Source organism: Maylandia zebra, linkage group LG17 (assembly GCF_041146795.1).
Source record: "Maylandia zebra isolate NMK-2024a linkage group LG17, Mzebra_GT3a, whole genome shotgun sequence".
Lineage (NCBI taxonomy): Eukaryota > Metazoa > Chordata > Actinopteri > Cichliformes > Cichlidae > Maylandia > Maylandia zebra.
The window spans coordinates 35,516,751-35,535,598 of NC_135183.1; the positions used below are offsets into that span (position 1 = coordinate 35,516,751).

Below are 18,848 nucleotides of genomic sequence, written 5' to 3' on the forward strand. Positions count from 1 at the left end.
TCATTTCTGTGTTTTCATCACAGCAAAGAGCTTCATTCCGGACTCGCCGGGAGACAGATTACACACACATCGCAGACATGCTGCTACAAGGAGGCAGCGGAGGCACGGCGCTCTGGAATACGGAAAACCCGTCGAGTTTAATTGACCGCGGTCGGACGTGCGATATGCAGAAAAAGCAAGTCGATTTCTCTGCTCACGTGCGCACGCTTGAGGAAAAAACAGGCACATACGTACAGCGTGATGTCATATATATAGGATTTATTTACACTTTCTATTTACAGATTTTTGTTTCAAAATCTTCTCTGTACACATTTATTTTTTAAATTCAACACCTGCTACTCCTGTCACCCACATGCTCTAGTATTATTTGATTCTTTTTTTCTGGAGACAAAACACATGAGGGAGGATTTTTCTTTTTTCCTTCAGTTTGGTTTTCATAGACAGATTTTACTCTAAGAGAAATGAAAGCAGCTGGAAATGTTACTTAAGGACGCACTCCTGAAGATGCTCCAAAGAGTGTTTGAAGTTTGCCGTGTGTGTGTGTGTGTGTGTGTGTGTGTGTGTGTGTGGGCTAATAGAAAAAAGGGGTTTCAACCTGATGCCGCTGAGACATTCATCTCCATGGAGATATGTTTGTGTGTGTGTGTGTGTTGAGAGTCAAACTTCAGATTGCAACTGAATTTGCTCCTGTGTTTGTTTGTTAATTTCACCTCTCTTCGCAGAAGTGTGTGTAGGCAGCTGACTCTTATTAAAGGGAAAACACTGCATATAGCATAACAGCAGAAACGGAGGGGGGCTCAAACCTACCTACTCTCTGCCTTTGACACACACACACACACACACACATATATATTGACAGACACTGCAGCGGCTTTCGACCCCCACATTTGTTGTTATCTTGGAGCATCGGTGTTCACCACCAACATTGCTTTTACCCCTTACAGTGTTCATATCCATATGAATGTGTGCAATAAGGCAGTTTAATGTTGTGAGAAGTCAGGTTATGGGTAATAAATGGGACAAATATTGACTGCTCGCTCACCCCTGCCCAACCTTATTGACTGCTGCTGTGCCTGTCAAGCTTTGCATTCGTGATTAAAAAAATGTAACACTCAAACTCAGAAGTGGCTTCAGTGGCGTCAGTTTTCTAACTTAAATAACAACGTACAGATCACATAAGCAAATATCATCTCCAGTAACTATGCTAAAAAAAAAAAAAAAAAAAAACACACTTTAAAACATTTGGTAGTGAGCAGACCGACTCAATTAAGAGTCGGTCTGCTCTGATGAGTGCAACTCGTCTGCAATGTGCATCTTTGCAATAGGGGACTTGTCTCAGTTGGTTGGCAACTGGTTGCATTCTGGTTGTAAAGTGGTAGCAGACTGATTCTTATTTTTTTATCATGTTTTTGACAGACCAAGTTGCTTTGAACATGGCAACTAACTGCATGTGGATGCAGACTTGGCCCCTGTCTTTGAAGCAACCATTTCAAAAGCCACGAGACTGCAGGTTCATAACACATGGTTGGGATGATTTTGGTCTGTTTGACTGACTGGCGATTCTGGAGTGGCAATTCACCCAAATTTCATAAAGCTGCTAACTGCGGACGCCAAACTGTTTAAATGCTGAGTAGCACTACAGCCACAGCCCATTCACTGCATGTTCTTTCAGCATGTGCAGGAATGCAAAGCTTGACAAGCCTCTTAAGGGATGGGGAGGGTTTAGGGATGGGTTATTGGTTATTTTATTATGGCATAAATGCCCAGAGTGTAATTCAACAGCTCGTGCTGGTGGTTTCTGTAGTCAAAATAATATTTCCTTTGATTTTATTACTAATTAAAAATGACTTCATATTGCTTGCACAAATTTAAAACCTAAAAAAAACCAAACGAAACAAAAAAAAAAATCATCTGTGGTCAAAAAACACAATCAGGGTGTTTGTCTCGTGTCTCCAGAGTCAGGCACAACTTTACAGGCATGTAAACGTAAACATATGTAGGCATTTAAAAAAATAAAACCTAAATGAAAAAGACAAATTTAAAATGCTGACTGAAAGAATATATCTCATACAAAAAAAGGGAGGGGACTTTTTAGACTTTTAAATTAAGTGCAGTTTTTCCTTGTCAGAGAGCATGGGAGATGAGGGGCTTGTGAAACTGGTGCAGATTGGGTAAAAAAAAAAAAAAAAAGCCCAAACCCTCAACATGTGATCAAAGACTGACAGCTCTCACTGAAAAAAGGGACTGAACTTCCAAAGAAACACAACACCCTCCCTTCCCCTCTCTCCTTCCATCTTCCCTTCACACACCTACGCCTGCCGCCTTTTTCGGCTCGGGTGACAATAATGGATCCTGGCGGAGTTGCGACAGGAGGATCCAAACGTTAACAGCTTTGTGTTATGTCATGAATGTCTGATTACCCCCCCACCACCACCACCTAACATCACACCAATATGGTGCTACTGACTTTGCGTAAGACATCCCATGTGCTCTATAAGAACAGAGCAACGTGTGAACGACTAATGTAAGGCGGAGAGTTGTGTGTGCAAAAACAAGAAGCAGGTTGTATAACTTATTTATGCAAACGCTTTTTAATTAAAGGGCGTGATGAATCGTTGTCACCTGCTAAGCTTGTCAACTTCCTATTATATTCACAGAGTTCAGTAAGCACCGTGCTGACGCCTGATTACAGGGTACTTACAAACAGCATTATAGAGGCAATGGGATGGATGGTCATAAGCAAAGAAACAGCTTTGTAATTATTTATTTATGTATTGGTACGTTTTTAGGATAATCCCGATGATCTGCGTGCAGAGCTTCTACATAAATAAATTACGAGAGCCGAAATAGATCAAGCGTGTGTAATTGCATTTTAAAATTGCAAGACTTCCATTAAGTTGGAGCCTCCAAATAAACCCTTCTAGTTTCACGTGTTTATATGGAAATACATCTTTTAAGCTCAGGCCCCGCCTTGCTGGTGATCTCTAAACAGTCCAATCCATATTTTATATATTCTGGGCAGAAAACTTAAAAACAAAAGGTCCCCAAACCGTGTCGATTGTGCTCTTTCGGAATTTAGCTTCAACTTCAGATCTGGCCTGTCACCCACCCAGACCAATGTGAATCTGAGTTATTCTTTCTTTATGTCTGCTAACGCCTCATTATGTGTATAACCGTGTAATAACAATGCGTGTTCTGAGGTAGTCTTACATTCACAAAGAAGGAGAAGTTGATAATAAGACGTGGCCCTTCACATGCGGCAGGTCTGAGGAGCAAAAAAAGAAAAAAAGAACCCTAACAAGTGGGACTAGGTAGCGTTCTCCCTCCTAATGGCTTCTTATGTTCTTTGATGTTGATCTGTGTATGTGACTCCTGTTCTGCAGCCTCCTGCCACTGTTTGCGTTACATTCAAACAACGAGACGCTGCAGTGATGAGACTGGACAATGAGGGTTTAAAGCTGGTATGTGATTGGCTTAATGGAAGGAAGTACACATGCCTCCTCTCACTGACTGACAAAGTGTCTTGCTTCAAAAGTCTTGGAAGGGTCACGAAGAAAAACAATCTGTGGGGGGGAGGGGCAAGTAAAGTATCTAGTGCAATGCCCTTTGACATCTTTCTTTGTCTTTGCAAACTGAAAAGGAAAAAGATCACATTTTGCCTCAGGGAACAAAAAAAATCAACTATGTATTACCATGGTTATGGAAATAATTAGCAGAAAGAGGCATTTTTCGGAGCCAGACCGCAGGTGGTGCTGAGCAACAGCTCCTGGTTTTGCATCGGGCCTTAGGTTGATCTCCCAGCTGTCAGCTTGCAGTGATAAAGAACAGGACTCTGCACTGCTCAGAGCTAATCAGAGAACACAATAATCATTAAAAAAAAAAAAAGGCTCCACATCAACATGTTAGAATGCTACACCGCACATCCTCGCAGTCATTGGTTGATTCAAAAATCTCTTAGTAGCTGAAAGGCCCACCGGCCAATAAGGGAAAAGGAGGTTAAGAAAAGGGAGCTCCTTCCTGTGTGGGAATAGAGGCCTTTGAGTTCAGTAGACCACTTTGGGGGGAGTAAAGGAGGAACACAGGGAGCCCCCTCCCCCGCCCCTTGCTTATCATCTCTTGTAGTGGTTGGGCGCATCAGCGAAGGCAAACTTCAACCTGTAGGCTTCAGCCAGCAGTACGCTCACTTCCTCGTTGCCCCAGTGCATCGTGGGAAGGTTCTGTAAGAGGATCATCAGGCCCTGATGAAAGAAACAAAGACATTATTTAGACGCAAAACCGCAAGATGCATGACGACAAGATCTAATCAATCTAATCAGCTTCAGAGAGAAAAAAGATTTAAAAAGTAAAACTCAAACACTGGAGAGTGTGTGTAGGGGCCAAAGGAAAATATTGATGCAAGAGGAAAGGCAAAGATAAATGTGTATCTGATCAATATTAAAAGAGGCTAGACGAGGACATGAGGAAAGAAAAAAGGGAAATCACAATCTGTGGGCAGCAGCTGATGAATTTTTATACTGTCGGCTATTATATCCACACAAAACTAGGGATTTTTCAAGCTCAGCAGCGTGGTTTCAGGTCAGAATCACGCTCGTACATTGATTCCTCTGTACCTGACAAGGAACCAATTTGGGGGGTCGAGGTGCTGTACTTATTATAAATGAGAGTGGAAGCACTACTTCTGTCTCACAGTAATGTAAGACAAAGCTGGTACATGGTTAGGCAATCAATGACAGAGAATAAGAGAGAAAAAGAGTCTGGGCTCTTTGCTTCACTTAAGGACAGAACTTTAGAATCCATCATCTTGTAATTATATTCAGAAAATAAAACTTTCTGTATCCCAATTTGGATTTATGCCTTTTCCAGAGATGGTAGGACCTCACCGTCATCTTATAGGACCTAAATAATAATAATAATAATAAAATTCTTTTAAAAGTTGAACAATATCCATCAGTCAAAACACTGAAATAAATCAAAAAGGTGGCTCTCCTGGCTTTTAAACAACAAACAGGCAGGGAGACGAACAAGAAATGCTAATAAATGACCTTGTAAGGTGGCATAATGTGAACATGTAGCCAGCTTAACCACCAGGGCAAAGCGGCAATTGCACTTTACCAAAAAAGTCAAAAATCACACTCTCTCTCACGCACATACACAAATGCCCTCACCAAACAGAAGTGGATTTGGCCATCTGCTGATAGCCAAATATTCATCCCGTTGGCCAGCTCACACGTGAACGTGGTCTGCTTTGTTCTCCGGCCAACTCTCAGTCAGTTGTAAATGTGCTTGCTCCAGTTTAGCTGCTCTCTGGGTCACCTTTTCATCTAGCAGGTGAAAAGGTGACCTAGTTGTACTTCTTCTCTGGAACTCAAGCAAGACCCAGCAAAGAACTCTAGACGAGCTCTTCCTTTGGCAAAGGAAAAACAAGTAGAGCCAATACAGCTGCACCACTTCCCTCGACCTGGTACGCACTGCATTTGATAAAAGGTCTGCCAGGATTACGAGCTTTTAATTTGTGTAGATCTGGCTAATGTCAGAAGCTGGGTGCAATGTTTTAATTAAATGCCTTGGCTTGTTGTCTGCCTTTTATATATATTCATATATTTTTTTGGCATTTTCAGCCTTTTCTTGAAAGTCGAATACAGCGCAGACAGGAAAGCAGGAAGGGAGAGGAATGATACACAAAATGACCTGATGTGGACTTGAGTCCGGGGTCCTGTAGTGGCCTTAAGCATATAAGATTCCCTCTCCACCAGGTAACTTATACATAGATGCCTCGTGTATGGTGTCCGCTCAGTTTGTTCCCCTTAATCGGATCCAAAGGACATAGGAAACACAATGATGTGCAAAGGCCACTGATCAGATGTGATAAACATAACCACATAAAGAATGCACAGAAAAGCTGGGAAGTACAAATCTTTGGGGTGCATGGACTCAGGAATCAGGGACTGGCTAAAAAGGAGAGAAACCATCAAAAACGCTCAAAATCCAGCATCTGTGGAAGTATGGATCTCTGCACATGGATGTGACTTGCACATCTATGAAGGCATCATTAATGCTTGATGATAAAAACATCCTCTGGTGCAACATAGACAGGGAAGCTCATCTTAGTGAGAGAAAGCCAAACCATACACCACATATTCCAGCAGCATTGCTAAAGAGAATTGCCCTGCGTGTGCATCATGAACATTTCTGTCCAGAATGCTGCTGCAGGTTACTGACAAAGCAGTCCTGCACTGGCTCCCCATGCATTACAGAATACACTAAATGTGAAAGTGTTCGCATTTAGAGCCTTAAACAGTCTTACATCTGCATATGTGGTCAATGTGCTGAATACATACATTCCCCCAAGATCCTTTCGTAATCCTGATATCAAAATGGGGAGGGCGGGTCACACCTATGCTGTCATCGCGCTACGACTCTGGAATAACCTCCAAATGACCTCAGGAAAGCGTCAGCTACGACTGTCTTTAAGACGTTTTAGAAATGTGCTAATCTGAACTGCTGTTGGAGGGCAGGCTGCTGTGTTATTTTATGTAAAGACTGTAAATGTGGGTAGAGAAAATTCTAAGAACCCATTTATTTTTATTGGAAACGACTTTGGTTTCAAACATAAAACTTATTTACTTACATAAATTTCAAAATGAGAGGTCTGCTCAGTTCAATTATTGATTGTTTCTTTGTTTAGCTTTTAAATAACACAATGTTTCCATGATCATCTTTCACTCAAATCTTTATATTAAGTCTTTCTGTTCTGCTTTTCATTTTCATTTTACCATCTTTAAAAAAAGTGTACAGGTACACCAAACCCAGTATAATAATTAGTGTATTTAGACAGATAACACCAAGATGCACACTTGCGGTTCTGGTTTGCACAAGGTACTGTAGCAGACAGGCACAGTTACACTTGCTTTTGTGTGTGTGCGTGTGACACAGATGTTATTAACTCAGTCAAAGTGGTTTAATAACAGCTGTGAGACAGAAACAGAAAAAAGGGGTCCAGGGTATGGTGTGAGAGGGAAAGAGAGAAAAAAAAATCAGGAAAGAAAGAATAAAATGTCAAGTACAATTCAGTGGAGCTTGAGCCTTTCCCCAGATTCCTGTTTTGTACATTACTGGGTAAGTAAGGAGACAGACAACAGCGACACACACTCGCACACACACATGCAAGAGTTCAATCTCACCGACTAATGCCTCTCTCTCAAAGGGGAATGAGACTGGTTAGCAGTGAGACAGAGCGATTGTGTGTGTGTGTGTGTGTGTCTGCATGCTACGGATCAGTGTCCCATGAGCTTTCATCATCAAGGCTGAAATCATTGCCGTGACAACAGGGTTTACAACCAATCACGCTGCTGATAATCACATCGAAGGACAAATCACGTTGGGACTGTGGTGTCTACACTCATCTGAGTCCTAAGCAGTTCGCTGCTATCCGAGAGGATGTGACCCTGTTACAAAAAGGATTCAAAGACGCTTTCAAATACCGAAACCTAATCGCGTCGCAATCGTGGTTTTAACCATTACGCTGCGGACGCGTCGATGTGCTCCTGCATCTTCACGCTGATCTTTCTACGACTACTGAGAAAGTCAAACTATACAAAACTTTAAGTGGGGATATTTACTACAGCAAGGCACTTTGTATTAGTTTACCCTCCTACGTATTAAATTGAAGGTGTTTGGCTCCATTAATTTTTTTTCCCATCCTCGCTCGGTTTTAATGAGGCGGTGAGACGACCCCGGTGACTTTTCACCAAAAATCATTTGTATTCTGAGCGAGGGAGGGGGGTGGGGGGTGGGGGGGGAAGCACATGCTTTCTTCAACTAATTAAGCTCCAAGCTGCCATCCTGGCTAGATATTTTCTGAGATCAGGCTTTCGCTTCACCCCGGTCTTCTGAATAAGTTATAGGTGAAGTCAGCTGAATACCAGTTTTGACATTCAGCTGATGTAGAAATATGTTTTTCCAGGAGACTAGCTGCAGATTACTTTATTGACTGACTTTGATGAACCTGAGGCCCTTGGAATGCGTTAAAACCTTGCCGGAGTTTCTCAAAAGGGAAAAAAAATAATAATACAAATTTTCACAGGTACCGAGCGAGCGCTGATAAAAATGTTAACAAATTCGGCCTCTAGTGTTGTTAAACATGAAACAGGATTTTCAGTTCAGGATCAGATTTCCTCTAAAGTACTGCTCCATATCTCTAACATCAAAATCCACACGCTTGTTAATTCTACAGGGACGGGGAGGGGGTGGCCCTCACTGTAATAGCTGCACCTTTGAGAGGAGGGCCTGGACGTTGACTTTGAAAGGTTGACCTACTGACTTCCCCCTTGGTTCAGAAAGACACAGTCCTCTGAAGTATTTTCACTCAGAGGGATGGAGCGGGAGACAGAAAAAAGAGAGAGCGAGCGGAAGGAAGAGTAAGAGTGGAAGAAAGCCTGATCAGAATTCAGCTTGCCTCTCTCTCATCTGTATTCAATAGAGCATCACTATCAGCTCTCTCCTTTCATCGCTCATGCTCTCTCTCGAGTTCACGTTCACACACACAAGTTGGAAATCCGCAAAATTTGCTCACAGCCAGCAGAGTGTTATTCCTTCTTAGGACAAATCATATAAAATAAAAGAAAAATTAAATGAATTGTTTTGACCTGGAGATGTCCTGCTCAATATCTGTCTAATAAGTTAAGCCAATAACAAGTTGTTGTTTTTTTTAATATAAACAGAACAAAAAAGAAGAGCAAAATAACTAAACATTTATTTTATTTTATTTTATACCACAGCCAATTCACTGTAGCTGGACTGCAAACGTACCTATAAGCACAGTAGTTTTGGGGGTGAGACACCACGCACCTCCCCTACTGCACCTCAAAGCCTCAGGCTCTTTTACAAAAAGAAAAACTCCCTGGGGACTTGCAACACTCTTGATGTTGTAGCCAAGATTTTTCCTGGATATTATTCAGCAAAAGCACAATCTGCAATCAGTTATGACTTACTGGTGGCCTCGGTGTCGCGAGGCTACCTATTGTTATTACCCCAGTTTAACCTGGAGAAATTCCCAAAGGCTGAAGCAACAAGGTTTATTGTCACAGAGGAAGTAAATTCATGACGGCTGAAAAGGACTCAACATCTTTACAGCAGAAATGAAGCAGGGAGAAAATCTGTCAAGGATGAAGAGCTTTAAAAAAAATGTCTTGAAGATGCTGTCAGTAAAAAAAAAAAAAAATATATATATATTAACCACTTCCAAGAGCCTGACAGGAGAGTGAGGATGTAACTGACAGACAAGCTAAACAAGCGTGGGCTTTACATATTATCGTATTTCATGCTTCAGTTATGAGAGAGAAAATTCATGATAAGCATGAGTCTTTCCAAATCTGGGCCAATATGCTATTATTGATAATGACAGGTTTGTAAATGGCCAACTTTATTTTAAAGTCCTCCATTACTCAAAAATATGTTTTGATTATTTTCACTTCACTTGGACGTTGGACCTTCACTACGTCGAGTGATATACTGTATATGCAGACTCGGACACCAGGAGTCTGCTTAAACAATAAAGAGGAAAAGTTCACTGGGCTGCGTTGGTTTCAAAGTGTGTAGGTGTGGAATGATTCCGTGTCTAAAGGGATCCATGCTCCAAAGTAAGTAGTAAGGACCAGTTGTGGAAACTTGAAACGTCCATTGTACATAAACATGAAGTCATGTGGTTGTTTGATACTCATATACGTGTACCAGTCACATTATTGGGTAATATTCAGCAGGTTTAACTGCTGGTTGACACCAATCAGCAACTCATGCATGCATTTAGGCAAATAGACATTGATCAAGCAACCTGTTGAACTTCAGAGTGGAGAAGAAATGCGATTTAAGTGATTCTGAATGTGGAATGGTTGTTGATACCAGACAGGCTGGTCTGAGTGTTTCAAAAGCTGTGGATATACTGGGATTTCCCCACACTACCACCTCTATAGTCTACAGAGAATGAGCTGACAAAAGAGAACATATCCAGTGAGAAGGCAAAATCAAAAGTCAAAATAATCACTTGTTGCATACAAAATAATGAAGAAGAGCATCTACAAACACAACGTGTATCAAAAGACTACGCTGGACTCCACTCCTATTGGTTAAGAACATCAAACTAAGGCTACAATTTGCACAGGCTCAACAGAAGATTGGAAAAATGTTACCTGATCAACCAATTCTTGACTTCTGCTGTGACATTTGGAGGGTAGGCTCAGAATTTAGTGTAAAAACAACTAAAAGCACGGATCCATCCGGCTGTTTGTAATCGGTTCATGCTGGTGGGGGTTCAATAATGGGGGGCTATTTTATTGGCACATGGACACATGTTAATATGGACCAAGGAATGTTTCCCGCACCTTGTTTAATCTGTCCAATGAAGAAAGTAGTTCTGCAGGCGAAAGGTTGTCCAGCCTGGTACTAGCAAGATCCAGCTAAGAAAATGTGTAATAAATGCAAATTCTTATCAAGGACCTACTGATGTTAACAAAAAAGGTTTGTCAGTTTTCAGTGATGTTCATGATATAAAGCTTGTTTTTAAAGCTCTAAAACACTTCAAAATCCCTACAATGGCTAGAGACTCGTAGAAAACATCTTCGTCACACATTTTGACCTCCACAGAGATAAAGAAGTAGCATGAATGAAATTAACCATGTGCTACAGCATTTTTATAAACAACCACAGGCACTAATGGTTATGCTAGAGGAGGACCAACTGCCGTCTAATCAAGTGCTGCTTTGAGCGTTATAGCCAATAGACCATACACGCTACATACACATAAGCGCGCTCATGCGTGCTCGGCCACACAAGCATACACCCATAGTGACTGAGGAGCTTCATTAAGAGCATATTTCTGCATGGTAACCATCTGCTGGCTATCACTTGTGTTGAGCTAATGACTCTAATACTGTTTAATTGCATACATCTCGCTGTCAGGGGGGAATACTGCACTCACTCCACTCTACACAGGTGGTAACACTCCACACTGAGAGGCCACCAGTGTTAGTGTGAAGGAGTGAGTCTTTGCTGGAATCCATGAAATGCAGCATTCATGCTTTAAGTATATAAAAGAAAAATGCATATCGATGAATGTGTATTTGTTACAGTCCGTGTAAAAAAGGAATCAGCAAATGATAAACTAAATATATAAAATTTTACATTTTAGTTCATTTACTTTGGCAAAGCTAATTTTCTCAACACTGTTTAACCTCTTAACAGAGGGCAGTAATGACAGTTTAAGCCCTCAGTTTTTGGGTAGAGTAAAATGGTTTAGAAACCATTTGATTATAGGATGTCCTCACAAATGTAGCCAAACAAACATTTGTGTGTATGTGTAGGTAGATATGCTGTTAATGTCGCTAGCGCTATGTGTGGGTGCATGTGGTTGTTCAGGCATGAATATCCATTTATCCCACAATACTAACAAAGACATTGATTCACCATTACAGTATACTGTATGCTACAAAAAAGGCAATTAGCTCTCCATCTCCTACGCTTGGCAAGGCTTAAAGTGGTTAATGGCTATTGATACTGAGGGGAAAGCAGCTTGTCAATAGAGCCGTGCTAAGGCTCTTTCTTTAAAAAGAGAATGAGATAACATAATGGTTGAACAGACAGCCAAGGCCACTGTCAAGTAAATTGTACTAGCTATGTGTATAGTCAATGTTTTGACCTGGATCTGACTGTGTGGGGAGATGAGTCCATCCATCCATCTAATTGAGTCCATCACAATCCTTATTCTCATCTAAAGAGCTGCACGTGTTTGATTTTAAGACCTTGAAAGGCACGAGCTGCTGACTCAGCCAGTCTTCAATAACCTGCAAAGCTGGGCAGACAATCGTGAACACGAGCACCTAAATTATGTATACATGTGAGTCACAGATGATTATTAGTTAAAAGAGCTGAGGCCTCAAACAGAGAGAAATATTACACTAGATACTATTTATCAGTGGTAGTCACACACACATACATACATACATACTGACAAACATGCAATTAAATCACTTCCTGTGAACCAAATAGTCAATTTACAGGCAGAAGATGAGATGGTGGTAAATGAAGTGGATGCAATGGCTTCCAAAACTTGCAATCCTTTCTGCTGTGTCAACTACAGCTGCCAGCAGCAAGCGGCTAAAGCCGTGGAGAAATTAATGGAGGAGAGATGACAGGTGTGGTACGCACATACACATATCAATAGACGCGCATTTGAGGCTAAAAGCACCAATTTTTGGCTGTAACTGCTGTGTTTCTGTGACATGTATCAATCCACCTCCAACCAACACATCTACATGAACGTTACGCAGAAAGTGCAGTTGCACACACATCCTGTCACCTACATGCACAAACACTCCAGGTTGCTGTTGGTGGTAATGGTGTTTTGCAGCACCCTGAGGTGTAATAGGCCTAGGCAGTGCTCTGTCGGGGCCATTAGCTTGCTGTAGTTCATATAATTACACAAAATGGGCACTCTGGCAAACAGTGGGTACTAATGTAGGAGTGGGGCACCGTAGCATGCACAGGTAAGAGCCGACACAGGATGGCACAGCCAAGCTGCACGTAGCAGGATGTGATGTTGTCTCTATGGGTAATTTGTTCATTTATTATGGCAACAAAACGGCCAAAGTAAATGTTGATGGGAGTTTTTTTTATTGATGCACTGTCACCACTGATCAGCACAATGCCATAATTATCAAACAGGTGTATTTACTATTTATAGACTGGTGATCTGCTAAGACTGGTTCCTGAGCAAGAATGGCTAGGCTAACTGTTAACATGCACCAAAATCAATTCGCAAAAAAGACAAAAACCTGAAAGCTTGATCCTTCATAACATTCTCAGGTTCTATTTCAGTGCAGCAGAGCTCCTTAACACAAACAGCTCTGATTATGACGGAAGCCCCACCTACCTATTGTTCAAACCTACTGTTTGCAAGGTGCAGCCAATCAGAAGAAAGCTGGCTTAAAGGAGGGGTGGTGGTGGGATTTTAATTTTGACCTGTTAATCACATCAGTCTTCTTTTTCATTAAGCAGAATGCTGGCCGGTGTGTAAAAATAAGTCAGTTGTTTGGTGGTGGCTATGGCGGAGCTTCCACAGATTCAGTAACATTAGCAAGTGGTGGAGCCCAGCAGGTGGATGAGGGAAAGGGGAGGCAAGAGGAGAGACCCGAGGCGGCCGCCGGTGTCAGGTGAACTTAACTTCAGGTAAGAAGCTATGACCTGCAGTCTATCTGGGTCAGATATAAACCAAGTTTAGGTGGAGTTTATTTTCGTTGCGCTGACTTTTTACAGTCCGTTACAATAACTCGTACTGCGTACTAGCTAGCATGACGGAGTTTATATACAGCTGTGTGGTGCTATGATGTTACTGAGAGTGAACTTTATTTTATTCATAAAGTTAGTTAGTAGAGTTGCCAACCGTCCTGTAAAAAACGGAATGGTCTAGTATTCAGAGAAAATATCACGCGTTTCGTATTGAGCTGAAAAGGAACACAGTTTGTCCCGAACTTCAGCTACAATGAAAAAGACACAAAGCCGGAGTTAATTTGTCGTTACACTGCAGCTGCCTCTTCTTCTCTCATTCTCTCCCCTCTCTCTCCTGTTGCTACTTCAATCATGAAACTGATCAATGATCAGCTGATCGTCTCACTTGTTTATTTATCTCCCACTTTGCACCAGAAAGAGGAAACCAGCTGATGTTGCGCTAAACAACAGCAGCACGTTTAAGCTTGATCAGCTGTTGTTAGAATTTATTTAATATTACTTTCTAGTATCAGCTGATGTTTGCTGGAGCCACAGCTGTAAAGCTGCTGGTCATGATATCGGTTTGGATATGTGGTGAGAGGGAAACATGAAGATGAAACCAGGAGATGTCCTTACTGAATCATCAGAGCTGAACAGGTGATGGAGAAACAGGTTTACCTTTTAGGTGACATGAATGAGTTGAAGGGAAGTTATGAACTGTTTCTGAGAGACAAATAACGCCAGGATCCTTTTTTATGCAGCTGACAGCTGGTAACTGTGCATGGGGGGTCTTGCTAAGTTTTGACAGGGGGGCAGGTAGGGCATTAACAGGGAAAGGGGGGCACAAAGAAATGCTTTCTTATTCTCATTAAAATTGTCTGGCTGTTATTAAATAATTATCTGAAGCTTACAACCAAAGTTTTTATCTGATGTAAAATGTATAGCAATCATACATATACCAATAAGACAGTGTACATCACTGTCACATTGCAGAGGCCTTGTTGACAGTATTTGGCTCTACATATCTGTGTGAGCAGATTTTCTTTCACATGAGTGTCCTCAGGTAGCCGTCTGAATGCTGGACACTCGGAGACCTGTGTCTCTGAGTGGGAGACCAAAGATCACATTAACATGTGTATTAACAAACATGCCATATTGGCTCAGTTTACTTTTCTTATCACTGTTGTGAGGAGACCATAAATAGCATTTGTATTTTCTGTTGTACAGTTCATTTGCTGTTATGGAGTTCTTGTTATGGATAACAAGTGTCTGTTTTTTGTTTCAAAATAGCTGATAACTATTCGCTGATAGCTGCCGACATCTGGGAACAAATATAATTCTATAAAGTGGTTCTATATAGTGTGTAACTGTTCATATAGAGCGTTACTAAATTTATTGCTAATGCAATCATATAGCACATTGACTTCTGAGGAAATTTTAGATGGCACTCATCATCAGAAAGATTGCCTACCCCTGGTCTATCTTAACCCTTTAAAGCCGGTGACGTAACTATTTTTAAATCCCGGTAGAACTGCAACCTACGTGGTTGCAGTTCTACCGGGATTTAAAAATAGTTAGCGCAATAATTTTTTTTGCATATGAAACTGGAGGAGTTGTACTTACATCTTATGCCATCAGCTTGTCCTCGGTCACAGTTTCCTTCCACATATAGCTTTGCAAAAACCGCATAAAAAGCACTTGCAGCAACAAAACATAATATTCCAGAAACATGCTTTGCCGATCCTATCAGCTGTTTGTAACACTTCCTACTTCCATCAGCACGAACTATTGCATGTCTGCCATGTCCTGCCTGAAACCGGAAGTGACGTCATTTTGCAGAAATGTAGTTTTGTTTTTTTTTAACATAAGGGCCTCATGAGCCCATACTTGTGTTTTTAAAAGTTATGTTTGACTTTATGACTTTCTGTATCGTTTCTGGGATGCTTAGGACTCATATTGCACTGCTAGAAATAGTTTATTTTGATGCATATGCTGGGTTTTTTTGCAAATTTGCATTATAATATTTATTTTCGTTTTTCCTGCAGTATATGAAAATTGGTGTATTTCAAAAATAAAACTATGAAGACACTTAAAATAAATTTCCTGTGGTGGGAAACTATTTTGTGCAACTTTTTTGTATTTACAGTTTTGAGGGATAAACCTCAAAACTGTAAAATATATGTTAAAAAAATAAAAATGATTTTAAATTTTTTTGTAGTTTATTGCACTTTTCTGCAATTTATGTAATTACTATGCACTTAATGCATACATATTATTAAAATTTGGGCTATAATGGTTGTATTGATGTATATCAACTTGAAATGCTCCCAAAAATGGCACTACAGAATGTAAAAAGCTCTGGCGGACTTGGTTCTATGGTAGGTCTTAAATGGTTAACAAACGTAAGAAATCTGCTTTGCTCATTTATGCGCTTCTGGAGTCACAAAAGCCCAAAAAAATATTTTGAAGAGGTTAAATATGCCAAGATAATTCAACAATTACCAATATATCTGCTGAGCAGTAGATCAAGACTAGACTACATAACCGAAAACAAAATAAACAAGCTCATAAAAGGTGCTTTTTAATGCATTATAAATAAAATACATACATTTATATCTCGAGGAGACAGTGGATCTGGCCAGCACCTTTGGTGATTTAAATACTGCGGGGGAGTGAATGGGATTAAAGAATGAGAAAATGGCAGACTGCTTGAGAGCTTTCAGTACACATGGAACTACAAGTGTGGGTGTTCTCATTTATCATTTGGATACTCCAACCTCACAGTAAAGACCTGTTTTAATGGCTTTGATAAGTACAATAAAAAAGCGTGTATGGACACTCTGTTAGGACAAAAATGCCTTTGCTTTCCACAGTTAAGTTATAGGGAGCTAGCTTTGCATCCATTTGGTATCAGTCAATGCCAACCCAATGACAAGTTCATAACCTTTGGAACAATCCCGCCAGAAGCAATTTAAGCGGTGAAACAGTTGTCTCTCCTTTTGTGCATTGAAGCATTTACAGTGATATTTCCCCTTGATTTTCAGCGAGTGCAATATCAAAGTACATAAGCACTCAATATTTAACCATTTGGCCCTGCTCCATATCAACAATTATCAACTAAATCCTAGCAAAACTGTTTCGCTGTCACACTTTCAAACAAGAAATGCATGAAACCAACAACTGAAATACATTTCTATCGCATATATGAGCCCAATATGTAACACGTGGATGCCCCGTGAACTCTACTACAATAAATCAAACAAAAGCAAAACTGGAGACTAAACAGTTTATCTCAAACCATCAGCAAGTTCAGAAAGGTTAATGCCCTCCTAATCACGAGTTCGAGATCCATGAGAAAAACCCCGGAGCAGAAGTGCGTTGGTGATCGCTTTGACTGCATAGAAGGGTATTTGAATTTAAAATTCAATATTTATGTCTCAGTTCATGACCCACAGCGTTCCTCAAAAACTCTTTTCTTCTCTTAGTCTTAAAAATCTATTTCTCCCTCTCCTGCTGCTGTTGCACTCTGTTTATTCCTCACGAGCAGGTCGATATAGCTGTTTATTTGGCATTTTTGTGTCTTAACTGAGTTGAGAAGGGGACATGCAGTTAGCTTACAGGCTGACAGAGCAACTCCTGTTTTTTATTATCTCAGGGCAAAAAAGGGAAAAAGCTGTAAACTTCCCATTACTATTGTGCTTATTTGGGAATAAACCTCATCAGATGATAATTTTGGTAATGGTACTCAAAGAGCAAACTAATCACCCAATTCATGACTATTTTCACTTGATAAATGATTTCCTGGCAAAGGCTAACTTGGACCAATCAACAGAACAACACCACACCTAAATTAGAAAGCTAATACACAAATGCATTTGTGAACACGTTTTTCGCGCAAATATACACTTCCTTACTTCAAGTCTACTCAATACCATGCCGTGATTGATGACTGACTTTCCAAGCAGCTTTGGTCATCAAAATCGTACAGCAAATTAATTCACAGTACAAGCCGGCACGAGTTAGCCTGAAAGCAAACTTTGGCTGTCAATGATGGAAAGCGTGTAGGCGTAAGAAAAGCCATAAGAAAAGGATGTCACGGAGTAAACGGGAGGATGGGGTGGAGGGTTACACAATTACTTCCACCATATAAGCTCTGAGTTTTCCGGTCCTTTATTCCTCTCCTCTTGTTTTGGCACGAATAGATTCATATGCCAAATTGGACGCAGCACTCAATCAGCAAGGTGATTATTAAAAGCTGTTTACCGGAGGTGGCCTTGTCTCACTTTCGACACTATTGACTACAGTGTCATCAATCAGAGCAGCTACAAACCCCTGTGAGCGTTTGCTGACGCAAACCAAGTTTGGGAAGAAAGTTCAGGAAGAGAAAATGAGAAGGTCTTTGTTGTGATAAATGGGTGAAAAGTATGGAATTAATGATCAGAGGTGGGACCGGCTTCTGTACGCGAAATTGCAAGGTGTTGATCTTGACAGCAACTCATGTACACATATGCAAGCAAAGACAAAAAAAAAGAAAAGTTAATCAGGACAACAAACTTTAAGCTTGAGAAATGGGCAAGAAAAAGAACTTTTTACCACATGGCACCTTAAAATAACATCCATAAAACTATTCTTTTCTTTCTAGTAGAGGACTCGTTGGATCACAGTGTTCACAACATACTGCAGCGTTTGTGTTGACAGAATAAAACATCTAGAGTGACCAGATGTCCTGATTAAATCATCAGAGTTCCAATTTGTCCTGGCGTCTCGACAGGGACACACTTTGTTCTGATAATTAGACTGAATGGATTTTTGGAGTTTTCTTCTTGCAAAGGAGACCTCTGTGAATTGTGTCACAGAGTAAAATAATTGCATTATTATTTAGAAATGGGTGGTGCAGATAAGCACTCTAAATAGGGAAAAGGCTTGTTTCTCTTCTCTTTTATAAAGACCAGCGGCAGGGTAAGCTTTTTGTCCTGACAACAGTCTATTTACATATATTCTATATTACAACACAAGAGTGGTGCACTTGCCCGTTTTTGCAATGTATTTATGTTATATTGGGATTTTTGTTTTCTGCTCATAGTCCAGGAAAAAAACAAAAAGGATCTTATACAAGGTTTTGCTCCTTGTGCCCTGTGACAGTGATTGAAATAGCGCTGACATTTCCAGAACACTCTGGTTCCTTTGGAGTACCCCTTCTTTCCGTGATTGTCAAGGCTGGCTAACCCAAGGCGTTCTCCACACGTAACTGATCTGAGGACAGCAGCTGACATTTACAAAGGTCCACAGTTTTTTCACACACCATTAATTAAAGTGAGAACAAATCTTTTTCTCCCTCTTTGGCTCTTCCACCTCTCACTTCCGTCACGACCGATCTCCTCGGTGCCTTGTTGAAAAAACTGTAATCGTTTACACAGAACTAAAAGCTTTGTACTCACACAAACGCTTGGCCTCACGTTAACAATCACAAGGATCGAGCATCCTCAGGATAGAGACTATTCAGCAGTCCTTACTAATATAAATCTCAAGGTAACAATTTTAGATGGCCATGGTCAGTTTAGTTGCATACACTGTATATAATGATGCCCTGA

At 40.7% G+C, this 18,848-nt stretch overlaps 1 protein-coding gene across 2 annotated transcripts in view; it reads right to left on the minus strand.

Annotated features, from left to right (window-relative positions):
- Positions 1-241: 241 nt before the first annotated feature.
- Positions 242-18,848, minus strand: part of tbc1d22a (TBC1 domain family, member 22a) — a 164,051-nt gene continuing 145,444 nt past the window's right edge. For both annotated transcript variants that reach the window (XM_004553937.4, XM_004553936.4), the window contains exon 14: positions 242-4,238. In XM_004553937.4, coding sequence (XP_004553994.1) covers positions 4,110-4,238 — 129 coding nt within the window. In that variant the 3' untranslated portion in view covers positions 242-4,109. The remainder of the gene's footprint in view (positions 4,239-18,848) is intronic.